At 39.8% G+C, this 27,584-nt stretch overlaps 1 protein-coding gene across 1 annotated transcript in view; it reads right to left on the bottom strand.

Annotated features, from left to right (window-relative positions):
- Positions 1-27,584, bottom strand: part of pcloa (piccolo presynaptic cytomatrix protein a) — a 63,994-nt gene that overhangs the window by 24,554 nt on the left and 11,856 nt on the right. The window contains exons 5-11 of the mRNA XM_041977778.1: positions 15,618-15,824; positions 8,614-12,703; positions 6,788-8,319; positions 4,207-6,277; positions 1,515-1,562; positions 923-1,005; positions 705-780 (exon numbers count right to left, since the gene is read on the bottom strand). Of these exons, the coding sequence (XP_041833712.1) occupies positions 705-780; positions 923-1,005; positions 1,515-1,562; positions 4,207-6,277; positions 6,788-8,319; positions 8,614-12,703; positions 15,618-15,824 (8,107 nt within the window). The remainder of the gene's footprint in view (positions 1-704; positions 781-922; positions 1,006-1,514; positions 1,563-4,206; positions 6,278-6,787; positions 8,320-8,613; positions 12,704-15,617; positions 15,825-27,584) is intronic.

Here is a 27,584-nt window from a genome sequence, read left to right as displayed (position 1 = left end):
CTATTTTTAATTCCCATCAGAAACACATTCAGCAATGTGTTGGTTAACTTGAATCAGAATTTGCAGTATAAAAATGTTTGCAGGAAAGGGTTAAAGTACCCTGCACTTATCCCAGTTATCCATCCAAAGGCAGTTTCTGTAGCTTACAAGGCTTCACAGAGGTTTTATTTTAATCCGATTGCTAGTTAGCATAAAAAATTTAAACCAAGTAATTGATTTAATAGCAGCTAGTTTGCTGTCATAGATAAATATGGCTTTACGAGCATGTATGCAGTGCATTGACAATCCTAAATGGGAGGGATATGCCATTTCTTAGCGTGGGAATCAGTTATGAGTCTGAAGACAGGCCAAATCAAAAAAGGGAAGCCAGGAAATGTCTGCATGTTTTGAGTCTGCAAGACTGATGTAATGAAAAGTGATGGCAGAAGATTTGATTTACCTCTAAGATTTTATATTAGTATCATATAAATAAAATGTACGCAACATTACTACTAGTTCTTTTCTTTGTATTAATATGTACCTTTTAATGCTTTTATTTTTTGAAAATTATAGTCTTTTTAACCTTTATAATAACATCTTTTCACAGTATTAAGGAAGAAATATAATTTATAAGATGTAAACAGTACAAACTTGATGCAGTCTGTAAGTCATCAGTGCACTTATCCCTGCACTTAGCATGCTACTGAATTTGACTGGCACTTTACCTGAGACACTGCGGTCTTTGGGATCCCTCCGCAGTTTGACCCTGAGGTGAGGGAATGGGTAAGATGGACCTTTTCCCTGTGGCCCATACACAACAAAGAAATATTAACCATCTTGTGTCATTATACACTTACATACGATTTAAAATATTTACTTGATTGACTGAGGGTGAATGCATCTAGTTACTGTTTGCGTCTGGGTGCAATTTTTCATCTTTCACCTGTCTGTTCTCTTGTCCATTCTCTAGACGTCCATCTCTTGGTTTGTCAAACCAGTCTGTCTCCTCTCGTCTGAGGTGGTAAGCTTCCGGGATAAAAACAAGCACTATTTCAAAACCAACCTGAGAATGTGAACATTTGAATCCTGCTTATTTAAAAACGAATACATGCCATTGAGAACAATTATATTTGTTAAAAATAAAAATTGATTTGTGACTGGAATAAAAACATGGGTATGGCACAATTGCCAAACAAAATTTTGATTATAAAATAAGCAGAAAGGTAATGCAGTTTTAGGGTTAATAAAGTGTGTTTGTATAATATAAATCCATGGTGTAAAAATCCTATATGAATGTAAATGTTGGGTATATTATCAGTACGTTCCAGTCATTTGGAAGCAAACATTTCTTTCAAAACATACAACATTCGTCAAAATTTGTGTTAAATTATCTATATTTGTTTAGTTTTGCCAATTAACAACATCTTTAACTTCCCCAACATTTAGGCATAATTTCATGGTTATGTGAATTTAATTTGTGGTGCAAGTTAACATGTTAGCTTATGGACAACTAGAGAACTAAACTAATACTCTACCATTGGTTGCATCGTCTCTGTTCAAAGCCATCAGGGACTCACTTAGGGCTGGAATCAAGGCAAATGGGTTTACATAGCAAAATAATGGGAATTTGCATCTTTAAATATTTAAACCATAAATAAAACAACAATGGATCTTTCTTTTCTTTCCCCCTCCACATCCCCTTTCATGAAACTCCTGTATTAGTGAATATCTCCCTTTAGGGCTGGACTTTAGACGTTTTTAATTCTGCAATCCTATTAAGGTAAAAAAAAAATCAATATAAAAATAATTATAATAAAACTAAAGGTAGTTTTATAAATTTCCAGATAATTTCTTTTTCAATCTCAATTTTAAAAAGTTGAGATTTGTGTAAAATGTAAATAAAAACATATAATTTTAATCAAACCTCATTAATCTGTATTTTATTCAAATATATTTAAAACATATCAACTGTTAAAAGAGTTTTCCTATTTCATGAAAAATATGAATGTATCTTGAATTTATTGACAGCGACATGTCTCAAAAAGTAATGACAAAAGCAACATCTTGCTAAGAGGTAAATGGCTTTAAAATAGTTGGAGGATCATTTGTCAACAGGTCAGTAACATGATAAGATATAAAAAAGGAGCACCCTGGAGAGGCAGAGTCTCTTACATATAAAGAAGGGAAAGGGTCATGAGTCAACAACACAACTTCATAGTTTTAGAGTCCAGGTGCTGGACTGGCCTGCCTGCAGTCTAAACTCTTCTTCTGTTTAAAACATTTGGCGCATCATGAAATGCAAAATATGACAAAAAAAAAAAAAAAAAAAAAACTAAAAATGGTTTAGCAACTACAACCTACAACAGATAAAAATGGAACAGCAGTCTCCTCCAAAAAGTCCCACAAGCGGACCCGTCAGTTGTCATTGTTTTACGGGCTGCCATCAAGAAAATCTTATCAAAAAGAGGTGGTTGTTGTTAAAAGAAGAAAACATGTACAGTGACATAATGGTAAGCATGGCCTTGTTTCAACTTTTTTGAGACACTTTGCTGCTATTAAATTCAAGATTAGATTGAAAGAATCAAAATTTTAATAACATTTATTTAATTCTTGTGTTTTCTATTTTCTGATATGAAAGAAAGTTTGGTTTATTATTAGATTTAAAAATTTAATAAACATTCAGTTTTTATTTAAACTCAGCGTACAGTGTCCGAGCTTTTATTTATTTATTTTAAATTGGTTGTAATTGAGAAATAGGGTGTTGGTCATTAGGGAGGTGCAAACCCAGTGCCCTTGATCCCTCTCCAGGGATCCTTTAATCAACAGAATTATGAGGTGTTTTCCATAAAGCTTGGTGTAAGAATGAGCATGGCTAGAGGGAGCACCTTTTAAAATGTGGTGCAAATCTTCATCACTTTTTTTCAAGTGCCAGATAAGGCATAGCTGCCTTGGGTAATAATCTGGTCCTCTCACTAGATAGTTAGTATTTTTTTTTTTTTATAAAAATCTGATAGAAGTACACAACCATTCAGTAATATAAGCTAAAAGGAAAAATTACTATTTAACAAAATGTTTATTTTAAAAAATCACTTTCAGTTCTTACAGGAATGTTTTTTTCTCGTTTGATAAAAAAAAATCCTATACAACAGTAATAATAAAAAAGGCCTATATTATTTGTTCATTTTCAGTCAAGTCAAATTAAAGCACTCCTAAATGCAGTTTGAATAACAAGCAAAGACAGACGGCATACACTAACTTCAAGCAACACATCATCAAACTAAAAACACAAATAATATACAAGACAAGACATGCAAGATAATATTTATTACACACAAAAAGTCGTTTTGCTATCAGTTCATGCATGCAGTTCAAACTTAAAATTTAAGATCCCTTGGCTATGACAATGGCATCTTGCATTATAATGAGGTATTACTTTGATCCTGCAAGTAACTCACATAATAAATACAACTTAAATGTATTAATGGCATTTTTACAATAATAAATATCAACATTACTGATCAGCTAACCAAAATATAGTTAATGTAGTGTTTGTAGTGTTATTACAGTTAGTACAGTCTCATTCTGAAGAAAAATTTAGAACAAAGATCTTTCTGTGCCAATTATGTAAATTCTGCAAGTGGCAGAGGCACTTTTCAGTGTATCACACAGAATTAAAGGACAATTCTGCTACTGAGGCCGAGACCTTGTTTGCTTAAAAAGCAGGATTTGAGAGACGAGGGAAATCTACTTCAAGACAACTATAAATGACAATATGCTTGAAATGAAATGCAAACTGCTACAGATGAGCAGATACTATTTGTAGGGAGGAGCCTCCCATAACTTGAACAAAAGTTAAACTGTGCGATGTCATGCAACATGATACAATGTTACACACTATCTGCAAAACAGATAGTAACATAATGGAAGATACATTCAAGTCTATGAGACATAAAGAAAAAACATACAAAGTATGCATGCATACGAGATCAACAGATTGACTAAATTTACTGACACCATGAAAGTGAAAGAAGACAGATTTACCAAAGTAAGGTAGAGCATGACAACACAAAATCCCAAAAGACACATGCAGACTTTGAATAAATAAACACAAACTACATATCATACAGATAAGTACTGAATTCATGCAAGGCAAACCATTACAACAAACTCTTAATGATAAAATACTGAAAAAGAAAAGAGTGATAGTGTGACAACTTTGTTTTTTACCTTCACTATCTGACATTGTGCCCTGAAGATCATCCAGTAGTGCATAACCCCTACCCCTCGTTGGCTCTTCCCTGATATGTTGCTGTTGCTGGGAGTCCTGCAAGGACAAGCAGGAACCAAACTGGTCCCTTGAATCAGCTGAGATGGGGGGCAGAGGTCCTGCTGATGCACGGGCCATACCCATAGGCTGCCCAACAGGGCTCAATGGGCTCTCTTCTTCTGAATTCTGGGCTACGATAGGTATTCGCCCACGACCACTTTGCACAATTGGAAGGCTTGTGGGTTTGGTGCGACCAGAGGGGGTTTGGTAACTCGGACCATCTCCAGATGTTTCACCATCTCCTTTAGGTCTCAAAGAAGAGCTGGAAGGGTCTCTTTTAATCGACAAGTCCAGGCCATAACAAGATGAAGGCCTGGATGAAGGTCTTGACCGGCTACCACTAGGATAAGCAGAGTCCAAACCCAAGCTCTGGCCCAAGTTTAGTGACCCAGCTAAGTTAGCCCCCAATGTGGAGCCAAGGTACTTTTGTTGCTCTGCAATATTCTTACGAAGGCCAAAGGTTATCTCATCCTGCATGAGCCGACTGGATCTTGGGGATGCACTGGTAGAGCCAAGATAGCTGGTATAGTCTGTCTCCAAACCCCTGTTGTCTGAAATAGAGGAATACTTGGAAGAAATTTTGGGATCTACTAGTGAAGGCTTGTGTTTTTGATACAACATAGATGCGGGTAGTTGTTTAGCTGCCTGCTTTTCAAGGGTAAGCCGACTAATGCTGTACTTGTCTGACTTGGGATAATGTCTTTGGGAGTAGCTAGAGATGCCAGAGCTTGGAGTATAGTAGTGCTGGGAGAGACCTGTCAATTGTTCTAGGTTTTCTGTTCCGCCTGTACTCCTCCTAAACTCTTGCTTGAGCTGCTGCTTTAGAAGTTTCAGTTCATAGGGTTCTTCCATAGTATCCTCTTCATCAGGGGTCTTTCCAAAAGTATGTAGCCTGGAAGTGGATTCCAGATAGTCAGTAGACCCCAGATCTGCGGCACTTCTACGCAACAGCTTCTCTGCCTTAGCCAGCTCCCTTTCAGCCAGACTATAAGATGAAGAAAGACCTGTGGAGGTCTTAGCTAGCTCTGCAGCATCTTCTAGCAGCATGTAGCTTCGAGGTGTATGGTGGTCTACATCTGTGTAGTAAGAATCAGAGACAGTTGACATTGGGCTACCTGCTATGCTTCCCACCTCCAAGGCTCTGAGATCAAGGTGGTTGCCATATTTGTCATACTTTACACCAAGGTAAGCTGATGATGTAGGATCAGGCTGACGGCTAATCACATCATATTTTGTTGCGTCAAGCTCTGAGAGGAGTGCTGCTTGTCTGGCGGCTTTCTGTTGCAACAAAAGCATTTGGTGGTAACTCTGTTGTTGGGAGCTAGTGAGTGATGGAACAGAGGAGTAAATAGAATGGGATTGGTAAGACTGTGGAGGCTGATAGATAGATTGCTGGTATTGGGTTTGAGGGTATTGGTACTGAGTGTATTTTCCATATTCATGCTTTGTTTGAGGTGGCACAAAGTCATCCAGTTCTGACTGAGGTGCTGTCCTGGGACGTTCAAGACCATGACCCTCAATTTCCTCATCTTCACCACCACTGTGCCCACCTCTAGTTTCTCGAATATTACTAACTTCACTGTCTGACATGTAGTCTCTGTCCTCTGCAACACTCTGTAGGTAAGCCCTTTCCCTCTTCTCTCTCTCCTTTAGTAATGCATCTTTTCTACGATTAATTCCCATTTCCAAATACCTGAGCTTAGCATCAATCTCTTTCTCTTCTTCATCTAATTCTGCTTGTCTTTTGCGGAGCTTGGAAGACTCCCGCTCCACCAGATCTAGCTCACGATCAATGTCTTGAAGGATCTTGGCACGTGCCATGTTTGAATTGCGGCACATTCTCCGGCGGGCAGAGCCAGTGCTATATGCTGTCTGGCCAGTTGTTGTTGACTCTTCCTCTGATGGTGGATTGGGCAGAGTCCTCTTCACCTTCTTTTGAGTGCCAGTTGGTGTGCCATCTGAGCCCTTTCCCTATAGGACAAAAAAAGTTTAAGACGGTAAGAATTCAAGCAATTGAGTTATAACTCAGTTATGTCAAAATGTGTTACATGAAAGGTTACTAGAAAAAAAAGTGTCATTTACATCCTCTAGGTTTGTGTTCAATGTCTGTTACCACCCATTAATGTCACAGATGACTAACTTTCACTTCATGGTAAAAAGAAAAAAAAAATTAAAAATAAAAGTTTTCACATTCAGAATGTGAATGGATCTCTGAGAGCTCATGACTTTCATGCAAGCTCAACTTACTTTATCATCTATTTATGTATGCATGAGGTTCTTAGTGGTGATTTGTGCAGGCAGAAAACTAATTTTCAAGTATTTAATCAAGATATTGGGCTGAAGCTCTAAACACTTCTCTAGAAATCCTTTAAATTAATTATTTGCTCATCTTCTGAAAATAAAAGTTAACTTAACTTTGTGTTAGTGTACTTTTCTGACATTTATGTAACTGACAGTGGTAGATGTAGTGATATTACTCACTGTATGGCCATCACTGTACTGGGTACCAGATGTTCTTTCTTCTCCAGTTGGACTCATGGGCTTAGGGTCAGACATTGATCGCTGCATGGTTTTCGGTCCTCTGGGACTTGCTGGAGAGGTTTTTGATGGATCTGTACCTCCTCTTAGCTTCTGTGGGCTTGTATCACCTAGTGACTTGTCATAGGAAACAAACTCAAGGGATTTGCTTGGAGATATGCAAGGGGATATAGGGGAATACAACACTTTAGGGGATTTAGGTGGGGCTTGGAGGGTGGAAGAATCTGGTTTAAGGTTAGGAGACTGGGCTATTTCTAAGGGAGTAGGTCGTTTCTTTGGTGATGTTCTCTCTGAATCAGACAATTCCATCCTGGTGTCCATTCGAATATTTCCATCTGTGTCAGTTTGGATGGAAATTTCAGTGTGAGCTTGAAGAGACATCTCTAACTGTCCACTTCTATCACCTCTGGCAGTGCGTGGCCGGCTTTGTCGGTTTCTACTCTGAGCTTCCCATTCTTCTTGATCCTCATCGTCAGTCTGCACACAACTATCAACACTCTTTTTAGCACACCTCTTCTTTCTCCCAGCTGTGTAAGCTTTGCTGACAGTTTCATCCTCCTCATCTGTCTGGCACCCACTATCAGTGATCTTACGTGAAAGTACAGTACCATCAGGCCCTAATACAACAGCCTCTTGCACGCCATGCCCTAGTATGTCCCCTCCTGGGTACATCTGGCGAAACTTTTGCTCCTCCAGTTGTATGCGCAACTGTTCTTGGAGTTTCTGAATCTGCTCAAGCTGCTGCTGCTGCTGGGCATAGGTTTCTTTTTGCATCATGAGGTGAGCCTGTCTTTCCTCTTCTTGTTGCGTCAATATATGCTGCTTCATGACTTGCAACTCCTCCAATTCCTTCTGTACCAAGAGCTGCTCTTGTTCACGGAACCGCTGGATCTCCTGTCGCTCCCATTCTAATTCTTCAGCCAGGCGTTGCTGTTTGAATTTCTCCATTTCTAGCCTCTCCCGCTCTGCTTGATACTGACCATCCCCAGGAACCATGGGAGAAGACAGAGCCTCCAGTGAAGCAGCTATAGCCTCTAGGGATGCATCAGTGTAGGTGTCAAGGGATAAAGATGTTGTTGCTGTAGTGGTAGCATCAACAGCTGTGATCCCTCCTCTAGAGATTTCCAGATTGAGTGGAGCATCTCCTTGTTCTTCTGTTGTTGAAATTGTGGACAGAAAACTTTGGGATCGTGTAAGTGGCAGGTTCTGGAGGTTGGACAGTGAAGGCATAGTGTCACTCGTGTGCATACCTGACAGGGTGTTGTAGGTTGTAAATATGGAGCCAGGTTGGGTAGTAATGGCATATGTAGATGGGATCGGTGCTGCAACAGATGAATAAACCACTCCATTTGATGACCTTAAAACACTGCTTGTACCAAAGAGTGTGCTGACAGCGCTTGTGGCTCTGGCTTGGGAAAAGGGTGGAATTGTCATTCCTGCATAATTCCCCTTCTTGGAGTAGTCAACAGCTTGACCTGCCAAAAGTCAAAAATATTGTCAGTCCCAATATTGCAGACCAATTTAACTGTGAAGCAAGCCATGCCTTATGCAATTTATGAAAAAAGATGGAACAAAGAAAAATAAATCCAAAAACCGAGGTGCATCTAACAAAACAGCATGCAGGCACATGCAAAAATCTTTTGGATGAGAGAAAAAAAGTCCATGCAAATAAAATTAAAAGTGAAAACAAAAGCCACATTAACCATGAATGAGTGGAGGCAGTTCAAAGTGACATTTAAGAGACAGGTCTGCAATGTCACTCCACTGACCTGCATCAGAAATCTTTGCTGAGGTAAGATCTACTGCACCCTCTGTCGTGCCACTGAAATTATAGCTGTTTTTACTCTTGTATATAAAAAGACCAGCTTCTGCTAGGTTGGTGTCCGACATAGAGGGTTTAATCCCACCAAAACCTCTCATGCCATAAGGTGATCGGTCATACTGATAATGGTCATCACGATATCCGAAACGATCCTCTGGCAGGGGCGTGGTTGGTTGCTGAGTGGTGCAACTACCTGCAAATGGGAGCTTGTACACGACATCACAACATACAGCTCTTTTACCTGCTGTCAGATCCACTGGTTTGCCATCATCTGTTATTACAGCTGTAACCACCTCTGTAGATGGAGCATCCACTGATACCACAGTATTGAAAGGCTTTGTTGTACTGAGATCAACAGCTCCTGCCACTGTGGCTGTACCTGTTGTCAATCCATTGGCAACACATTGTGCAACAGAAGTGGGTGCAATAGTGACAGGGGTAGCCTGGAAACTTCCTCCACCTGTGCTTGATCCAACTGAGAGGTTAATTGGAATTTCTGTAGTAGTAAAAGTTGAAGGCTGCGAACTTTCAACTGGTCGATATATGATTTGGGATACAGGTTCAAATGCCTTGTTTTTAGTTAGCTGAAGGGGCACTGAAGATACTTGGGAGATGTCTACACTGTCGCTTCGCTGGATTGTGGCAGCACAGGTCACTATGGTGATGCTATCAGTCACTACAGAAACAGTGGATGATTCAGCACTAAGGTTGACCACAGGTGACTGCACGGCACTGTTGTGACGACTGATTTCACCTGCAAAGGACTGACGTCTTGAGTCTGGGCCAGAAGATAAATCAACACCATTCATATTTGACCCTGGATCCACCTTCACTGTCCGAAGATCCACCACTTCAGAAGGTTGAATGGGCTGTCCATTCTGTGCTGGCATCTGAGGCTTTGGTTTCTCCATCGAAATGGGGACACCATTTGCCCTTGGAGCTTGCACTGGTGGTGGTGTCCTTTCATGAACAACAGAGACAGTGGTTCTCTGAACTTCTGTAGTGACCACTTGAGAGATAAGGTTAGGCATAACAACTGGTGGTCGTGCTGAGGCCGATATAGCCTCAATTATATGACAGGAACTAGATACGTGTTTATCTGGACCACAGATCTCTTGACTTTCAATTGACTCTGTGACACGTGTATATGCCAGAGGCACCCGAGTTGTTTGAGGAGGAGCTGGTTGTTGATGATCCTGTGGATATGACGGATGCTGAGATTGTGGTTGGTGATAACTTTCAGGCTGAGCTTGCCGTGAAGGAGATGCTGGCCCAGGGCTGGAGGGAGCTTGAGTTGTTATATTGTCAACTGGTGAGCTAGGCTGGGATGGCAGTGTGATGACAACATATGTGTCACGAAGATTGCTGGCATATCTTGGAGAAGAAGGTGACTTTGGTGAGTGTTGAAATGGCTTGCACTCAATAGAGGGGCTCAAATTGAGGACTGTGTCATTGGGACTGGTGGGAAGTACAGTAGGCCTTGGTGGATGTGGGGCATGGGCAGGTGAAGGTGGCTGTGAGCCAGGCTTTGGTGCAATTGGTGGTTTGACACCATGCCCTGGTCTGTGAACATCTCCTATACCAGAAGGAATGACTGGCTTTGGAGGAACAGGAGGGGGCACATGAGGTTTGTATGTTGGAGTAACTGCTTGTCTTATAGGTGATCCTTGAGGTGTAGACATAATCACTGGCTCTGGTCTTGTTGGAGTTGCTGAAGCCTGAGGTGGAAGTGGAACTGGAGCTTTCCTGGGAAACACGGTAGGTTTTGGTGGGGTGGGAGGAGGCTGTGATGGTACAACAGGTTCTTCTGCTTTTTCCTGAGAACTAGTCCTACGGAGGACATTTGGCTTTGGGGGAACAGGTGGGGCAGTTGACACTACACTGGATATACTTGGTGTGTACTGGGGTACTGTGGGTAAAGGTGATACACTGGCAATCACAGGTGCTGATGTTTTTGGTAATGCATTTGATAAGTCCACAACATCAGCCTGGGATGCTGTGATAGTGGTTTGAGGTTGATGATCTGATGTGGATGATAGAGAAGACTCAAAAACCTCTTTTACAGGCTTGGTTTCTATTGTTGTCTTATCTGATGCTTCATTTTTCTCCTCTTCCTTTTTGATGACACTCTCATCATCAGAAGATAACTCTCCTGAAGAACACTGTGTCACTTTTAAATCAGGAATGGGGTGTAAGGCCTTTCTTGATGCAGTTGCTTCTACTTCTGGCTCAAGTTGAGTTGGACTTGTTCCTGGAGTCAGGGCTCTTTTCATTAGCTCCTCATAGGCAGTTTCCGCATCTAACAATGGCTTCCCATCTTTGCCTAATGTTACTATACAGCTTTTGGAGAATGTACTCTCAGCAGGTTGGAGCACAATTTCTGGGTTAGTACTTTCCTTTTTTGGCTGCATGTTTTGGTATTCCTGCTCCAACTGCATGAATTCCTTTCTTTTTTTTATCATGTCTTCATAAACTTCATCAGGTGACCGCAGCTTTTTGGGTTCAGCAGGAACAGTTATTCTCTCTGGCTCCTCCAGATCAGCAGTTGAATTGTCAATAAGAGATGAATAAGCATAGTCTTCAATGAGTATGTCTCCATATACAGACTCTTTTCCCAGTTGAATTTCACCTTTGTCAGTTGTTGGAGACTTTGCTCTCAGCATTATTTCTTCATAGGCTTCATCAGCAGATTTGAGTGGTTTTATCTGAGGTTTATCAGTGTTTTGATCATCTGTTGGTGAGTAAAGTGATACTGATGTAGGCAGCTGATATGTTTTTTGAACTGCTGCGATCTTTGTAGCATGGACTTCAAAGCCTTCAGGATCTGATTCAATACTTGGTGAAAAATCAGAGCAGGATGACCGTCTGATCTCCTCCATTTCAGCCTCTTGCCTCTGTTCTTCAGTTGGTGAGGCATCTTCAATAGGAGAAAGGTTACTCGGTGGTGTCTTTGGATGCTCTCGCCTTCTCTGGGCTCGAATTTCCTCTTTGTCTTTCTTGGATTTTTTCCCTGAGCCTTTCTGTTTTTCTTGCTCCTTGAGCAGTTCTTCCTCCTCCCGTAACTCTTCTTCTTCAGAAGAGTCTTCAATAGTTGGCAGCATTTGGCCAGTCTGTCTGTGTTTAGCTTTCCTGTGCTGTTTACCCTCACCAGTACGGACATGGCCTGGACTACTGCTGTCACTGTCTTCATCCATTGATGATAGAGATGTTGGGGATGTTCCAGGAGTGAAGCTGGATGCATGTAGACTGGATGATCCTTCACCTTTGGACCGATCATCTGGAGAGTCTGTTAGACATTCTATTTCAGGCTCTCCATCGGCATTAGGTATCTGCATTGGGCTGCTGGTTGTATTCAGCTCCATAGATTGGAATTTGCGAATTGCAGTACCACTCTGATCCTCCTCTTCTTTTGGTTCTTCCTCCCTCTCTTTGTCTTTATGTGCTTTATCCAATAAGGTGGTGAGCTCCTTATCATCTTCATCTGGACTTATAGTGGTTTTCTTGGTGAGTCGCCTGGTTTTTCCTGATGCGCTCTTCTCTACAGTGTCTGTCTTTTTCTGTCCCATATGTTTCTTCTCCTCCTCTTTGATCTTTCGCCTCATGAGGTTTTCCTCATCAGATGGGGAGGCGTCCTCATTCTCACTCATTTCAATGATCTGTTTTCTGATAAACTCCTCCTCATCTCCTGACATTGGACTTTCTTTTCCAAAGCTTTCACTGCTATCATCCAAGGAATCTGCTCTGACATCCATTGGCACAAGGAGCTTTTTCTTTGTAGTTCCTTGGGTATATTTTTCTGAAAGTTCTTTGTCTTCTTCTGAACTAGGTGAGTCAGGTGAAAGAGGGAGCACCTCCAGTTTGCGTCTGGTCTTTAGAGTGTCATTTTGTTTCTCATCCTCTTTTGTGCTTGGTTGAGCCTCAAGAATTGGAAGCACAGTGTTTTCCAGCTTTGCTAGGTCTGAGGGGCTGGTGGGACTGCCTTCCTTGGTCACCAATTCGTTCACTCCCGGCTCTTTCAAAGTCTCCACTATCTTCACCTGATGGAGTAAGAAAGACATTTTTGTTAACCATTACAATAAAAATGACTACTACTACTAATTACATAGAGCTACATTGCTACATCAATTCAGTGATCAACAAACCAATAGCAGTGATTCAAATTGGAAACATTAACTTTATCTAATACCTTAATTTCTTATTTTTTGATGGGATCTCATATTGTTTGCTAGATCAAATAAAATTGAAAGTGTGCTATTGTAGAAGAATTTGTGATATCTGCAAACATCAGATTGCTATTCATTCAACTAATACATCATAATATGATCAAATCTGTGATTTACACCTCTAACATGGATCATGTGTAGCTGGGCGTAAATGTAGTAGTGTTAGCAATAACAAATTGATAAGTAAATATACTTATGGAAATTCAATAGCTACCCTGAATATGTATTAGAGTTTTTCTTTATAAATATTCACAAGCTTCTGCATTAAGTCCATTCTTCAGGAATCAAGATGGCTTGCTTCCATGTAAACTTAAATGAGTCAGTTAAATGTTGCAGGAATAAAGCAAATAAAGTAACTACTGCTACATCTGCTAAACACTATGGTCACCTCAGAAACTGCATCTTCATCACTCTGCTTTTCCAGAGGCGGAGCTTTAGCCTCCATTTTCTCCTCCATGTTTTCTTCCTTAGGGCCTTCATCCTGCTTACTAACTACAGACTGGATTTCAGGTTCTGCGGCAGGGAGCGAAGCTGCTGATACAGACACACTCTCTGATACCTCATCCTTATTTGATGCAGAGCTCACTCCCACATCAGATGCTGTAGTGCCATCTTTGTCACACTCTGTGCTTGCCTGAGATTCTGAAACAGTTTCCCGACTGTCGCCAACAACAGGTTGTGACTCATCCTCCTTCTTGACATGTTCTGCTTCCTTCTCTTTGATTGATGGCTCAACAACTGTCTCAGGCTCATTTTTATTTTCAGCAGCACCACTTGTCTTTTGTGAACCAGCCTCTGCCTCTTCCTGAGAGTGTTTCTCTGGGTTCTCTTTGTCTCTGGCTGGTGTCGCACCAATAACAGCAGGGAGTGACACCAATTCTACACTATGCACTGGTGTCTCGACACTGACCTTGTCTTTCTCTTCAGATTCGGGAGGTGGGGGATTCGAGATAACTTCTGCTTTGTCTGATTTTTCATCTGCCTTCAACACAGTATTCTCAAGTGTTTGCTTCTCCTCTTTTTGTGATGTCTTATCTGCTATGGGTGCAGGCTTTTCTTTCTCCTCTGACTTCTCTGACAACAGCACGGTCTCAAGAAGACTTTTTTCACTAGGCTCAGACTTTGTCCCTGGATCTCCCTCTTTATTTATCTGCTCTTCTTTTGGCATTGCTCCAGGGAGAGTCAGAGTTGGCTCCCCAGCCTTTTCTGATTCATTTGTCTCCATTACAAAACAACTTTTTTCTGTTTTAGTACTAATGACTGCTGGACTTGAGACTGCTTTATTAACCTCCTCCTCCACAGGTTTTTGGCCATCCTCCTTTTTAACTGTTTTCTGGTCAGTTACATTCTTTTCTAAAGCTTTTGGTTCATCAGCTTTGACCTCTTTGGAGGCTTCTGCATTCATTTTCATCTCAGCTGATGTTTTCTCGTTAGCGTTCCCAGGTATTTTTTCCTTTTCTATTTTGCCTTTATCAATAACTTTCTCAGATTCTTTAGTAGTCTCTTCCTGTGCTTTCTCAAGATCTTTAGTTTCTCCTTTAGGTGGAGCAACAGGAGGATGGGTTTGTTCTGTATTACATGGAGTAGGCTCCTCTTTTTCTATGGGTTTGTTTTCTTCTTTATTGGCCTTGCTGTCCTGTTCTGAAGCCAAAATGGGAAGTTGTTTAGATTCCAAACACTTTTCTGACTCTGGTTTTAATTCTTGCTCTGCCTTATCAGACTTAGGAGTGTCAACTTTTTCAACAGGGGCTACTGGAGTTACTGGTTCTACTGCTGGTGATATTTCTGCAAAAACATTATTTGTGACAATAGCTGTTATACTGTTTGCCCCATGTTTTGCAGTGATATCTGTTTCAGCCTTTAATGGAGTGTCTGCTGGAGCTGATGGAGTTTGATCAGCTGCAACAACTAGGGGTTCACCTGATGGTGTTCTCTGAGGTGAAACCTCTGTTATTTTATTCTCTTTCACATCATCAAAAGTAGAATCTGGCTGAACAGGAGCTTCATTAACAGGAGTTTCCTGTGTGAGTGCTTCAGGGATTGAGGCAGATGTTGGTTCAGTTGAGTTTGTTGCCATTTCTGGAAGCTTTTCTGGAGTCGGCTCTACTTTTTCATAATCGGCCAGGGGAGGTGCAACCTCACTCTGAGTAATCTCTGGATTTTTTATTTCCACGTCAACAGAGGGTGGTGTCTTTTCTAAAACTGCATCAGTTAAAGGATTTTGTGTCTCACCTTCCACTGGGAGAGAAAGGTCTTGTGTCATATTCTCAGAGGAATTCTGCTGTTGCTGAACCTCTGGGATTTCTTTGACAATTTCGCTCTGTGCTTGTTGCACAGAATTAAATATCACTGTGTGAGGTTGAGGATGAGCCTCTGCTGCTTGCTCACAGCTACTCTGCTGCTGCTCAACTGCAGGGATTTCACTAATACCTGTATTCTGTGTTTGTTGATCAGAATCAGATAGTTTTGTCTCAGGATGAGAATGGTCCTTTGCTACTTCCTCAGAGCGGTTCTGTTCTTCCATTGCTTGGATTTCTGGAGTACTCTCAGCTAGATTTTCTGAATTTGGATTTTTTTGTTCAGGATGAGCAACATCCTCCGACACTGACTCATCTATTAATGACTGTTTTTGTTCTTCTGACTGTGGTGTCTCCTGAGGGCTGTTCTCAGGAGGGGGACTATGTTTAGGTAAAATTGATGCACAATCAGGTATGGTTTCAGGCTCTACCTTGGTCTCAGGAGGTGGTGGGGTTGGGTCTGTTGCTTCTACTACAGGTTTGCTATCTACAGCAGCAGGTGGAGGGGTGGAAGAGGGAACAGGAGCTGGAGCAGGAGAAGGTTGCTTCTGTGGGGAAGCCATCGGTGGTGGTGGCATGTCTCCCAGCTGGCCTGACATGGCTCTTTGGGTCTGACAGTTCAGGCAAAGCCATTCTTTCTGTAAAACAGACATGAAAAAAAAATGTTTAGAAATTAGTATGGGGTAACAAACACAATGGTAATGTGTTTTATAGAAATCGAATATGTGTGAAGAGCCTTGTTTGATTGCATGTTGAAAATACTGCTAAAAGATCCCCATGGCTAAATGTGAAAAAAGTATCCCCCATGACAATATTATTATCATGACATATTGCTATCAGACTAGTTCATCTTGGAATTTATTTATTTTTATATAACCTTATAAAACTGTAGAGCCCCGCTGACAATGGGTGGCCAGACTGTGCCAAAAAGGCAGTTTTTGAGCCCTTGCCTTTCTGTCTGGACTAAAACCTCTTTAATTTAGTTCTGCTTCACTTCATCAGAGTTGGCCTTTGCATCAGAGATAACATTCACATATTGTACTTTGATTTGATGGAAGTTTAGAGCTACAGCTGCATCATTTTGAAAAGATATTTATCTCCATCCTGAAAGAATTTTTTTAGGCAAGCTTGAAAACTTTATCATTTGTGCTGTGTGCCATCTTCATTTATTCTTCGTTACTAACACATATTGATATCTACTCTGTTATCAAATCTTGCATGTGCTCCTATTACGATCACTTAAAAAAATCAAACAGACCTTGTAGTTGCAAAGAAATACTCATTGAATTCTTGTAATGACCTGAAAATTAGGCACTGTGCTAAAAGTGTTCATATACCAATCTGCATGCAATCACATTCTGAGTCTTTCAGCTCATATATTGGATGTATTATCAACATAACACACAACACTTTTAATTCCTTTAATATCATGATAATTATTAATGTCAGTAACAAACCCCTAATTGAAAATGTATTTATTACAGTAATTCTAACAATATCTGAGATAAGACTGTGACAACTTACACTGTGACAGGTTAGCTTCTGATAGTTCATGGGAAGCTTTTACATTTTGTTGAACTTAAAGACAAGCTTATGCATAATGCATGGTAATAGGACAGATGTTTACTGATGCATGTCAGAGGGGGCTGGATGGCTTGTGCAGACATTTCATGTGGTTAACATAAGAAACAGGCTGCACAGTTGTGTTTATATGCATATACACACCATGTACATACAGATATGCTGTACAAAGTAAAAGTGCACAAATTAAACTATGGTCAACCTACAATATAAATTAAGCCACTTTAAAGATTAACCTCTGAAAAAAAGTGAGTGCTGCACAAGTCTATGAACCTTAACTGCTTTTCTCATGACCCTCTGATCTTCGGTTCAAGTTGCATCTCTGTTCTAATAAAGCCCAGCAAGGCCAATTAAAATAATGTGTTCAGTACCATTTGATCCTTTAATTACAATAATTAAATAAATAACCTACTAAATAAATAACCTGAGATGTAGATTTGAGCAAGGAGTGCACAAGCTCTGTTATTTCAGAGATGGACTAAACAGTTCCTGTCACAGCTATCATATTATTACCAAGTACTTGCTTGAAAACAGTACTCTAGAGGGGGATATCTTCTGTAAACTAAAAAGCCCTGCCGGGTGCTATAATTCAAGACCTAGCTATTATTGGAGTTTAATATCACATACTACTTTGCTTCAAGCAGAAACATGATAAACAATCAATATGTTGAGATTTGCAGGCAAATAAATAGTTAAAACTCCCTCAGCCTAGTCACATGAAGACACTGAACCAGAATTTTAAATTCACTCCAAAGTATACAAACACTTTAGATCACATTTCTATAAGTGTGCTAACATTCTTCAGTAAAAAACATCTTATATCTGCTGGATTAACAGCAGGGTTTCTAATAAAATCCCAGCCTTTGAGAGTCTCTATGCTAAGTCATGCAGCTTCTCTTTATGCACCGAGTAAGAGGAAGAAACAGCGAGACATGAAGAAGAGATGGGAGGTGGGGGTGGGGGGTTGTTACAGCAACACAGTCAGATTAAATAAGGCATGAACCACCATGTTTCAGTCCATGCCTTAACAGTAGAAATCTCATAGAGGAAATGACCAAATTGAATCCACATTAAGCCATGAAAATGAGCAAAAACAATTTAATCTGATGATATATGAAACACAGTTGTATTTGTTTGTGTCCATACATGCACATTTAACACCTTCTATTACTCTCTGTTTTCAGGGCCTGACATGGGAGTTTCTCCAGCTTGACGACTACATCAGTAAAACCAGAAAAAGCAGGCACTGAAAGCTGGAGAGATGGCTGCTGATAGGAAATGCTGAAAAACCACTCAGACGGTTGGTTATTCTCAGCCATTTCAGAGCCTGTTATCACTGACGTTATCAAGGAATCACTCCAGGCACGCTTAAAGCTTTCATTGCCCCTTTTAATGCACTGAATCGATGTGCTTGCATCTTCATGCTGCTACTGAAGGGATCTGAACCAACAGTGACGTCTGCACCAAAACAAACGGAACTTAACTACGCAGCACAGCTACGTCCTACATTTTCCTGACCAGTCAGTCTGGATGACTTCATACCGATAAATATAAAGAATCTGGAGAGAAACCATATTATGTAAGTTAAAAGAGACAGCTTTATGTTTCACAGCTTTTTCAAATAATGCTGATATTAACCCATTACTTGATTTTGCATTGTCTAATCTAATCAGTTCAGGCCATTTATTAGGTTAAAACATATTTTAAGATGTGATGATTTGCTTGTTTTTCTGTGAATACTGTTATAAAACCAATATATTAAATATTTATCTTCAAAGAGATTTTAAGGTGTCTATTTACAAGCTCACAATTTTATTGAAGGATCTACTAGAACAGGTTTATATGCTTCAATGTATGATAAAAATCAGCATTTTAATTATATTGTGTATTTCTGCAAAACTCCCCTGCCTCTTTCTGGTGGAAATGCTCTGATTTAGCTCCTGTCTCTTTAAGGCCTCCTTCAACAACTCCAGTCTACTCTGGGATTGGGATGGAACCACCATCTTTCTGACTGGAAGATGATCTCTAAGAGTGTTTTCACCACAGGCCATTTAATACATCGAAGGAAAGTAATCAAGTGGATGACCACTGAAACAACTTAGCCACTGCTGCCCCGGTAGTTTAATGTACACAGTTTATTGGTTTAGGTGTGTTTAACTAGTAACTAGGCAGCTTTTATGTAAATGCTTCATGATCATGTCATAAAGTACAAAACGAAAAACCCTGACAACAAACATAACTCTTTAGCGTAGCCATTTTTACATGCACAAAAATGGTGATAAGATCTCTTTGGTATATTTTTTCTGACAAACCATCAACTTCATCAGAATTATTATCGCTGAAGATTCATGAATACCACACCCATAAAAATTATTTGTATCTGGTGGTACAGAAAAATCTCAATAAGCATGATTGCTGCATTCTTCATAAAACAAAGCTAAATTTTTGGTGTTTTTTACACATGCTTACTTAAAAGCTTGTGTAAACCGCTGAATGGATGATTCATGCTTCAAGAGCAGGAGTCTCTAGTATCTCATGGGCACTAACACTAAAGAGCTGACACAAACCTACACCTACAGAGATGAGTTTGTGTCTGGGTGGATGACAAGCACGAAGTCATCCAAAAGGCATGAAAGACCTTTAAGGAAACAGCAACTTGTTCCCCCTACTTGACACTCTTTAAGAAAAAAAATGCTTGGTCATAAAAAAAAAGTTAAGGACAGATTCAAAAACCTCTCTATCTAGTTAGAGCTCCTTCCAAGGTCACAGAAAACAATCTGAAAACCGCAGACAGCAACCAGATACTGGCATGAGACAGGCCTCACTAATGCTAACTTAATGTTTCTAGCTGAGTTGGGGAGTTGTGAAGGTCAGTGCAGTTCTTTGATTAAGACAAGGGATCCTGTGAGGGATTTATACATCTAAATTTAGACAAAGTCTGGCACAGTGAATGAGTGAAAACACTCCACACTTCACATATTCTTACACAAATTCATACACTTTTAATGTACATTAAAGATTATTTCCTGTATAGAAATAAGGGGCTACCTTAGAGGATCTAATGGAGGATGGGCAGATGGATTCAAAAGATGGAGAAAAGGTTGAGGTAGATGAAACGTAATGCCAGGCAAGAACGGGTGATAATGACGTCTAGTAAGAGAAAAAAAATGATTATGAGGGTAGTGGGAATAAACAAGCACACAAAATCAAAGGCAGGAGGAGAAAAAGAAGCAAAAGGCTGTGAAAGCATGAAGCACTGAAGGAGCTTAATGGTAATAACGGCTGATACTGCCAACAAGCTTAACATTATCACCCTGTCCATCTGCAAATCAATCCCAGTCAGGACAACCTGCAGCACACAGTGACTTCAAAGAATGACCTTAAAAGGCTACAGCGCTTATTGAAAATGTAGTTGACGTCATTTTTACTAACAGCAGTGCAATGTCCTGCCTCATTACAGATTAACTTCTTTCCTCCGAGCTTTGATTTTTAGTGCTTTTACACATTGCATCTTTCCCTCATTAATGTGTGTAAAAACCTTTGAGAAATAGTTCAATATTAGTGTTTATTTCACTTCTGTCTGGGAGATGGATAAGAAGTTTTATATAACTCTCATAGTTTTGCACTGAAAACAAAGGAGTATATCATGCCTGGGTTTCCCCTGTTACAAGTATTCATGCTAATTTAGCTAATAGCCCGACTTAGGGTTTATAAAGAATAATTTTAAACTGAATTCTGCTGGTCTGAAAAATATTTTATGGTGAGCATAACTCCGTCCATGTCAATGTACATGGCACAGGCATAAGTCATCCATGAATGCTAACTTCTTAGCATGCTAAATCTGAAGGGTATTCTTTAAAATCACAATCTATCAGTAACAATTGTAACACTTTCACTTTATCTAATATTAGATGGTATCATGACTTAAATGTTTAATACAACACAACATAATAGTGCATAAAGCTTCAGAAATTCAGTTCTTGCATGGTTCAACTCACTTTTCAGTCCAACAGCTTTGGTAAAATGAAAGCACTAAGTTGCGTTCCTTCTTTTCATCGATGAGCAGCCAGCTTAATTATAATGCACTTCACTGGAAGCTGGACATCACAGCATCAGCTCTTTTGCAGGCCAAAAAAGATCTTTCTTAATAAATGCCAGAGTCTTAAAGATTTTACCCAGTCAGATTCAATATGCGGTGTTCATCCAGATTTTTCCATGTAGTGTGTTGATGTAGTTCTCAATGGATATATGGAACTAAACAACACTAAGAAGAAAACCTATTTTTAGCTTTTATTGCAATCAAAATTTAATGAAAAAAACCCCCCACAAACTAGTCCCAGGAAATATTAAGTTAATTATCTCATTACAAAAGACACACCTTGTTCCTGACTGCAGCCTTACACATTGACAAGATTGTGCCAGGGAAAAGTGATGAAATATGGCAGTCCACTGCTCTCTAGTAAATCTACTAGAGATAAGTAAAATGCATAGTTTAATATCCCAATTAGGATGGGTAAAGTATGTATTATTAGCACCATCATTAAGAAATAAAGAAATAAACAAAAACATAAGGTCTCTATTGCCTGAGTCAAAAACAACCATAATCCATTCAGCACAAAAAGCTGAAATGGACCATGTGTTTGTGATTTTCCTGGCACCAAACAGCGAACAGATGAAGGTACAACTTGCCCATAGATGCAGCCTTATATTTAGCAGCTACTGTGCTGCTTAATTTAGTTGAGAAAAAATGGAAGACCTAAATGGGCTTCTGATCATACACGTAATGTATAATGAAGAAAACACGAAGTTGTTGGTTAGTTTATGTAAGAAATTGCCTGAGATAGAAAGTGTTAACATGGCTGAGAATGGACAAAAATGTCAGTAAATGTTCCTTTTATGAGAAACTATCAGATAGACTGAGATTTTTTTTTTTAACCAGAGGAGAAGAAAATTAAAACCACAAAATCTGACATTTATTATAAAGTTTATGTTGAAATGAGCAGCGTTCTTTGGTATACAAGCACATTAAGACAATAGATGTTGTTTAAAAAAGGGTGTAAGAGGGTGGAAAGATGCAGTCAGAAATAAGACCCCTGTTTTATTTGTTGTTTTTTTTTTGTTTGTTTGTTTTTTTGTTTGTTTTTTTAAGCTAAGCAATATACAGGTATTGTAAAAATGGCCTTGTGAATGGCTAAGGAAAGGCTTAAAAGTTTAACATTGCATGTGCACATGGGACCAGTATACAGCATGGTTTTTTTTTTTTGTAGCTTTAGTATTTCATGCTCTTTATTTGACACTTATGTTAATTATTTTTCCAAAATGGCTTCTGTCTAGTTAAAGTTGTGAGGGCCTTAGACCTTATCCCTTCCATCATCAGGTGAGAGGCATGAGAACACCTTTCTGCAGGTCACCAGTCCATCACCGAGTTAAAACAGAAACTGCATCGCTTCACATTAGATTGTGTTAGATTTCTTCACATTAGCTGCTTTTAAACTTTGCCTTAAACCACCAGGAGTCACAGGAGAGCAGTAGGATCTCACAGAGCCAAAAACTGAAACCCAAACCTAATTTTGAGCCCTCTTTCTGGAATCAGTTATTAGATCTCTTTATCTCTGACAAAGTGTGATATTAAAGGGCTTCTGTAGCCAAAGAAGGTGGTTTATTCCTTTCATTCATTCATTCATTCATTCATTCATTCATTCATCCATTCATTCATTCATTCATCCATTCATTCATTCATTCATTCATTCATTCATTCATTCATTCATTCATTCATTCATCCATCCATTCATTCATTCATTCATTCATTCATTCATTCATTCTCTGTACCGCTTAGTTCATTACGGGTTGCGGGTAGGCTGAAGCCTATTCCAGCATTTAACAGGTAAGAGGCACTGGGAGTGACATGCATCAAATTGCATGATGGGCTAGTTTAAATGCAACAACATAAATAGCAAGAGCTCCCATTGCCCCACCTCCCATGTCTGACTTTCTTAAAAAAAAAAGGGGTCACAGTGGTCTTAGGACCAGGGCCTGCTCTAGAGGGGACTGTGAGGTCCCACACAGAAAAACAGCCTTTGGACAAAATGCTCTTTCTGTAAAGGCTAGCAAAAGCTGGAACAGTCTTCCACTCTCCATAAGGGAGTGTCCAACATTATCTACCTTCAAAACTCAGCTCAGGCAGTGGTTTAAAGCAGACCAGTCCTGTAACCACTGACTTTTAACTTCTTAATAATGTCCTGTCTTGTGATGTGCTCTTATTGTGATCTATTGTCCTGTCCATTGTCTTGTCATGTTTTTGTGTTACCTGCCTAGGGACTATGGATGCAAATTAGCATTGTTGCTATAATCCAGCGTGTTTACATCTGTCACTGACTGAAAACATGTTCATTAATGTGCACTGTCCCTATTAAATAAACACTTAGAAAGAGACAAAGCCTCTTTATCTAGGGAGAATGCCTTTAAAAGTAGAACACATCTAAAACTTGTTGTTTTCTGGTGGATAAGGGACAAAATATAATATTTTACTGAAGGTTACAGATTAGCTAACTAACACTGATGAAAGCTAAAAGCAGTCAACTCAATCCAAAGAGTAATCAAATTAATGATTAAATGCAACTTTTCCTCTCCAAAGGTCACAACTGATGACTAAGATATAATTCTGTACTGCTGCACAGAGTAACACATATCTTTTGTAACACCACCCTTCTCCTCCGCATCCATCTCCTATTGGACTCTGTTCTCTGTCACAGTGGTTTCTTGTCTCCATTCTCTTACGTTTCGGGAGCCTGTTGTCCCCCACGCCTCAATGAAATGTTACCTTTCTGCAGGTTTGTTTATCATTTCATGGCTTTTTGTGTCATACATGACAATAAGATCTTTGGATTTTGGCTTGGATCTTCCACAATTTCACGTGTCAAGATTTAACCATCAATTAATTCAATCTGTCAATCAAACAGGTGCCTTCCAGCTGGCTTCATTTTGCCTTTATTCAATATACTCATTTAAAGATGAAAGGCATCAAATAAAATATAAAAAAAAACAAAACAAAACATGGGATATTTTTAATGTACAAAAATGACTTTGAGAAGTGAAGCCATTTCCTTATCCTGGCTTTGCTTCTGGGCCCACCTACTGAATATCGTTTGGGTGCATTAAAAACAGCCCATGTGTTGAAGAGAGAAAGAGAGAGCAGCAACAGTCAGGATGTAACTGTAACAGCCTGTGCTAACAAGATGAGGCCGGTGCCAGAAAGTGTGTTTGTGTGTGTCTAAATGTTTGTGTGTCTCTGCCTGCCTGTCCTCCACTCTCTGTCTGACAAGGACTCAGTATTGGCATGCTAGATGCTTTGACTTTTTTTTCACATTCTTGGCACTAAAATCTCAGTAGCTAAAATGTGACTCTGGCTAAGCATGCAGAAATTAGTAAATTAGCAAAGAGATTGTTGGAAATCATTTTAGGGTAAAGCCGGAAGGGGAGCTGTAGTTCACTCCAGTCATAGTAATCTGATGTGGTGAAGGGCTGAGTAAAATGTTCTAGTAAATTTTACAAACAAGACATTAAACTGGGAAATGTATTGCAAAGGCAAAGAATAACTATACTATCAGCCATATTCACCGTGCAGACTTACAGTACCAAAATACTTCTTCAACTCATAAAAACAAAAAAAAAATCACACATTTCAAGCCTTCTAATGTGGTGGATTCTGTGGGCTGTCTGGTGCTGCAGAAAGACCCTGTTAAAGGAGGAAATATGACAGAGGAAACACAAAAGAGCCACTAAAGAGGCTGCTGAGAGGAAGGAGGAAGAGGGACTGCCCTGCAGTGTCCTACGTTCTCCCCTCTCTTCCCTTTGTGGCTCTCTTTTGTGGCTGTGACTATTTTTGACCACTTTAGGATCCTGCCCAAGAGATATGAGAGCTGAGAGGCAAACTGACTCCCTGGAGCAGATATAGTTAAATACATGCAGGTCACCAACACATCTAACTGCTAAGTTGTCACTGCGAGAAGGGATGTAGAAAAGATCAGTTCTACCATGCTGTGGTGCAGAGTTGGCCATTAGTATATGACAGCACAGACACACTGGACTCCGCTCTCTGCAGGCCCAGAAGTGTATGTATGACAAGCCTTTATCTGCCAGCGCAGACTCAGAGGGTTCAGGCCGGGAGGAAGTGTGGACACGAATACAGAATACCAACGAGAAAGGAGGATACAGGAATCACCATGCAAGTGGGTGTTAATGTATCAGCCCTATGAGACATGAAAAACAGGAAGGAGAAAAAAAGGATGCATGCATATGCAACAACTTTTACTTGTGACACTGAATCGCTAAGAAAATTCCATGCCTTAACCTAATGTTTCCAGTGATCCCAAAGTTATGAAATATACGGTAACCTTTTAAAAGACTGGCAAGCCTCCGCATATGATGGATTACCTCTTTGCACATTCACATTTAGAAGGTCAAGGAAGTGCTAGCATGATAAACTGCTAGCCAAGCTCCATCATCTGAAAAACAATAGCAATTATGCAGCCACATCCTCTTTAACTTCTCATCATATCATTACGAGTTTATAAATTAAAACCAGGGAAACCTTAGCAAGTCAAGTTATATATATATATATATATATATATATGTGTGTGTGTGTGTGTGTGTGTGTGTGTGTGCATGCTAATTAAAGAAATGGTTTAAGAATTACAGCTCTTTAATATGCATAACCCTCTTTCTCGGAGGTCAACTGTTATTGGACATGGCTCAAAAGCTGTCTTAAACATGCGTTTATTGTTCTTTTTTCATTTAATCATCATTTAAGCAGGTTAAATGTCTGCAGTGAATTCCAAATGTGGCATTTCAATTATGACGCTGGTGCTGAGAACCCATAAAATGTCATCAAAGGAGCACTCAGAGCAAAAGAAAAAAAAAAAAGTCCATCTCGAGACTAAAAGGCTGTAAAAGCAAATAAACAAAAACCAAAATCTATCAGAGATAAAGCAGGGATATTAACCAAATTATTATGAAGCGAGAAGAAAGCAGTGGTGGGCAACATTATGAGGCTGGATGTTCATAGAAGGCACAAGTGGGAATTGATTTCACAATAACTTTATATGGTAAAGAAAAATACATTTACAACATGCAATTTGGGGAAAAGCAAACTTCAACACACATTTTTTAGTCTTGTATAGATAATTGTTTGCATAGTTCAACAACTTGCTGTCAAGTTCTGCCTTTAGTCTGTTAATAATCCATCAATCTGAATCAGGTGTGTTGAAGCAGGAAACATCGAAAACCTGCAAGGACCAGGGGCCTCATTTATCAAGCTTGCATAGGAACAAAAACTGGCATACGCCAAATATAGTCAACTTTTACGATTTATCAAAACCAAACTTGGCTGGAAAATGTTCCTACCTCCACAGCAACTCTGACCCTGGTGTACGCACATAATCTAAAGAAACGGGAAACGGTGACACCAATGGTACAGAATAAAATCAATGAAATGATGTGAAATGTGAGACATTTGTGCACAATCCACTATTACCTTTCACACCACATGTTAAATATTAAAGTTGTTTGCAGAAATGAACAAAGACGCACATTTGATATTAATTCTCCTAAGAGCGCACGCTAAAAAAGAACAAAACAAAACAAAAAAAACAAACAAACTGGATTTTCAAGAAAAACGGAGATGTTATTAATAAGAACCTCAACCACTAAAATATGTTCTGTCAATGTAAAACAAAACTTACATGTCATAAAATACATCCAGCTAAATAAGGTGACAGTCTGCTGCCAGCATTTCAGAAAGCAGTTCAGCAGAACGGGACGCAGACTGGAAGCTGGAGCATAGAGAAGTTATGCAACGCTAACACATGAGGTGGATTTCCTTTTATTTATTTATTCTTACACAATGCTTTTTAAACTGTTGTCCCAATTTCTGTCAAGACGGTCTTTATTTCCCGTAACTCCTTGTCCACCTGGTTAATAGCGATGATTGTGTCCCTCTGAGCCGCCCACCCAGCTGCAGCCCCACCCACCCAGCTGGAGCACCAAGCAACTAGAAAGAAATATTATTTAACACTAAATAAAATGCTACCAACCTCAGATGTATCTATATATATTAATGTAATAAATTAAAACATATGACTAAATTACCAGCATCACTGCTGTCATTTAACAGACGCTTCCTCCAAAGCGATTAACCACTCTGGGAATTGGACTTCGGCCTCCCGCACGGGAGACGGATGCTCTACCAACTGAGATATCCAGCTGCATGTTGAAATGCCTCTGGCATGTCTTGTCTTCTGATAATGCGTTGACAGGATCAGCCACCTGCTGCAACTATTCTGCCTTTTTGACACAAGTAATGCCCACGCCGTGCCCACCAATTAAACATTTTTACGTTTGTCAACATGGTCCATCAGGATCTCATTCTCACACCCCGAAAAATTCCACTTCTTTCCTCGTTTTCCCTCCCGACCCATCATGCAAATGATGTGCTGAATATGTATTATAGGTGTCCACCTGACTATTTATAGCCACCATGTGGGCATGGGAAGGCGTTCCCTCACCTGCGCCTGCTTTAGAGTTGATTCTAATTTATAAATGGAAACAGGTGTAGGATGTGTGTGCGCACGCTTTGATTAATCTGAAAGTTGAAGTGTGCAGCATTTGCTTTTTACGCCACCTGTAGTTTGCTTTGCTATGCACAGTTTGATAAATGAGGCCCCAGAACTGGACATCCCTGGTACACATGACCTGAAATGCACATGTAGGCAGAGTGATGGCATGGAGATATATGGCTTCCAGTGTATCACTAATTTTTA

Source organism: Melanotaenia boesemani, chromosome 23, assembly GCF_017639745.1.
Source record: "Melanotaenia boesemani isolate fMelBoe1 chromosome 23, fMelBoe1.pri, whole genome shotgun sequence".
Lineage (NCBI taxonomy): Eukaryota > Metazoa > Chordata > Actinopteri > Atheriniformes > Melanotaeniidae > Melanotaenia > Melanotaenia boesemani.
The sequence above is the reverse complement of the archived record's forward strand: the minus strand, read 5'-3'. Positions and strand labels throughout refer to the sequence as shown.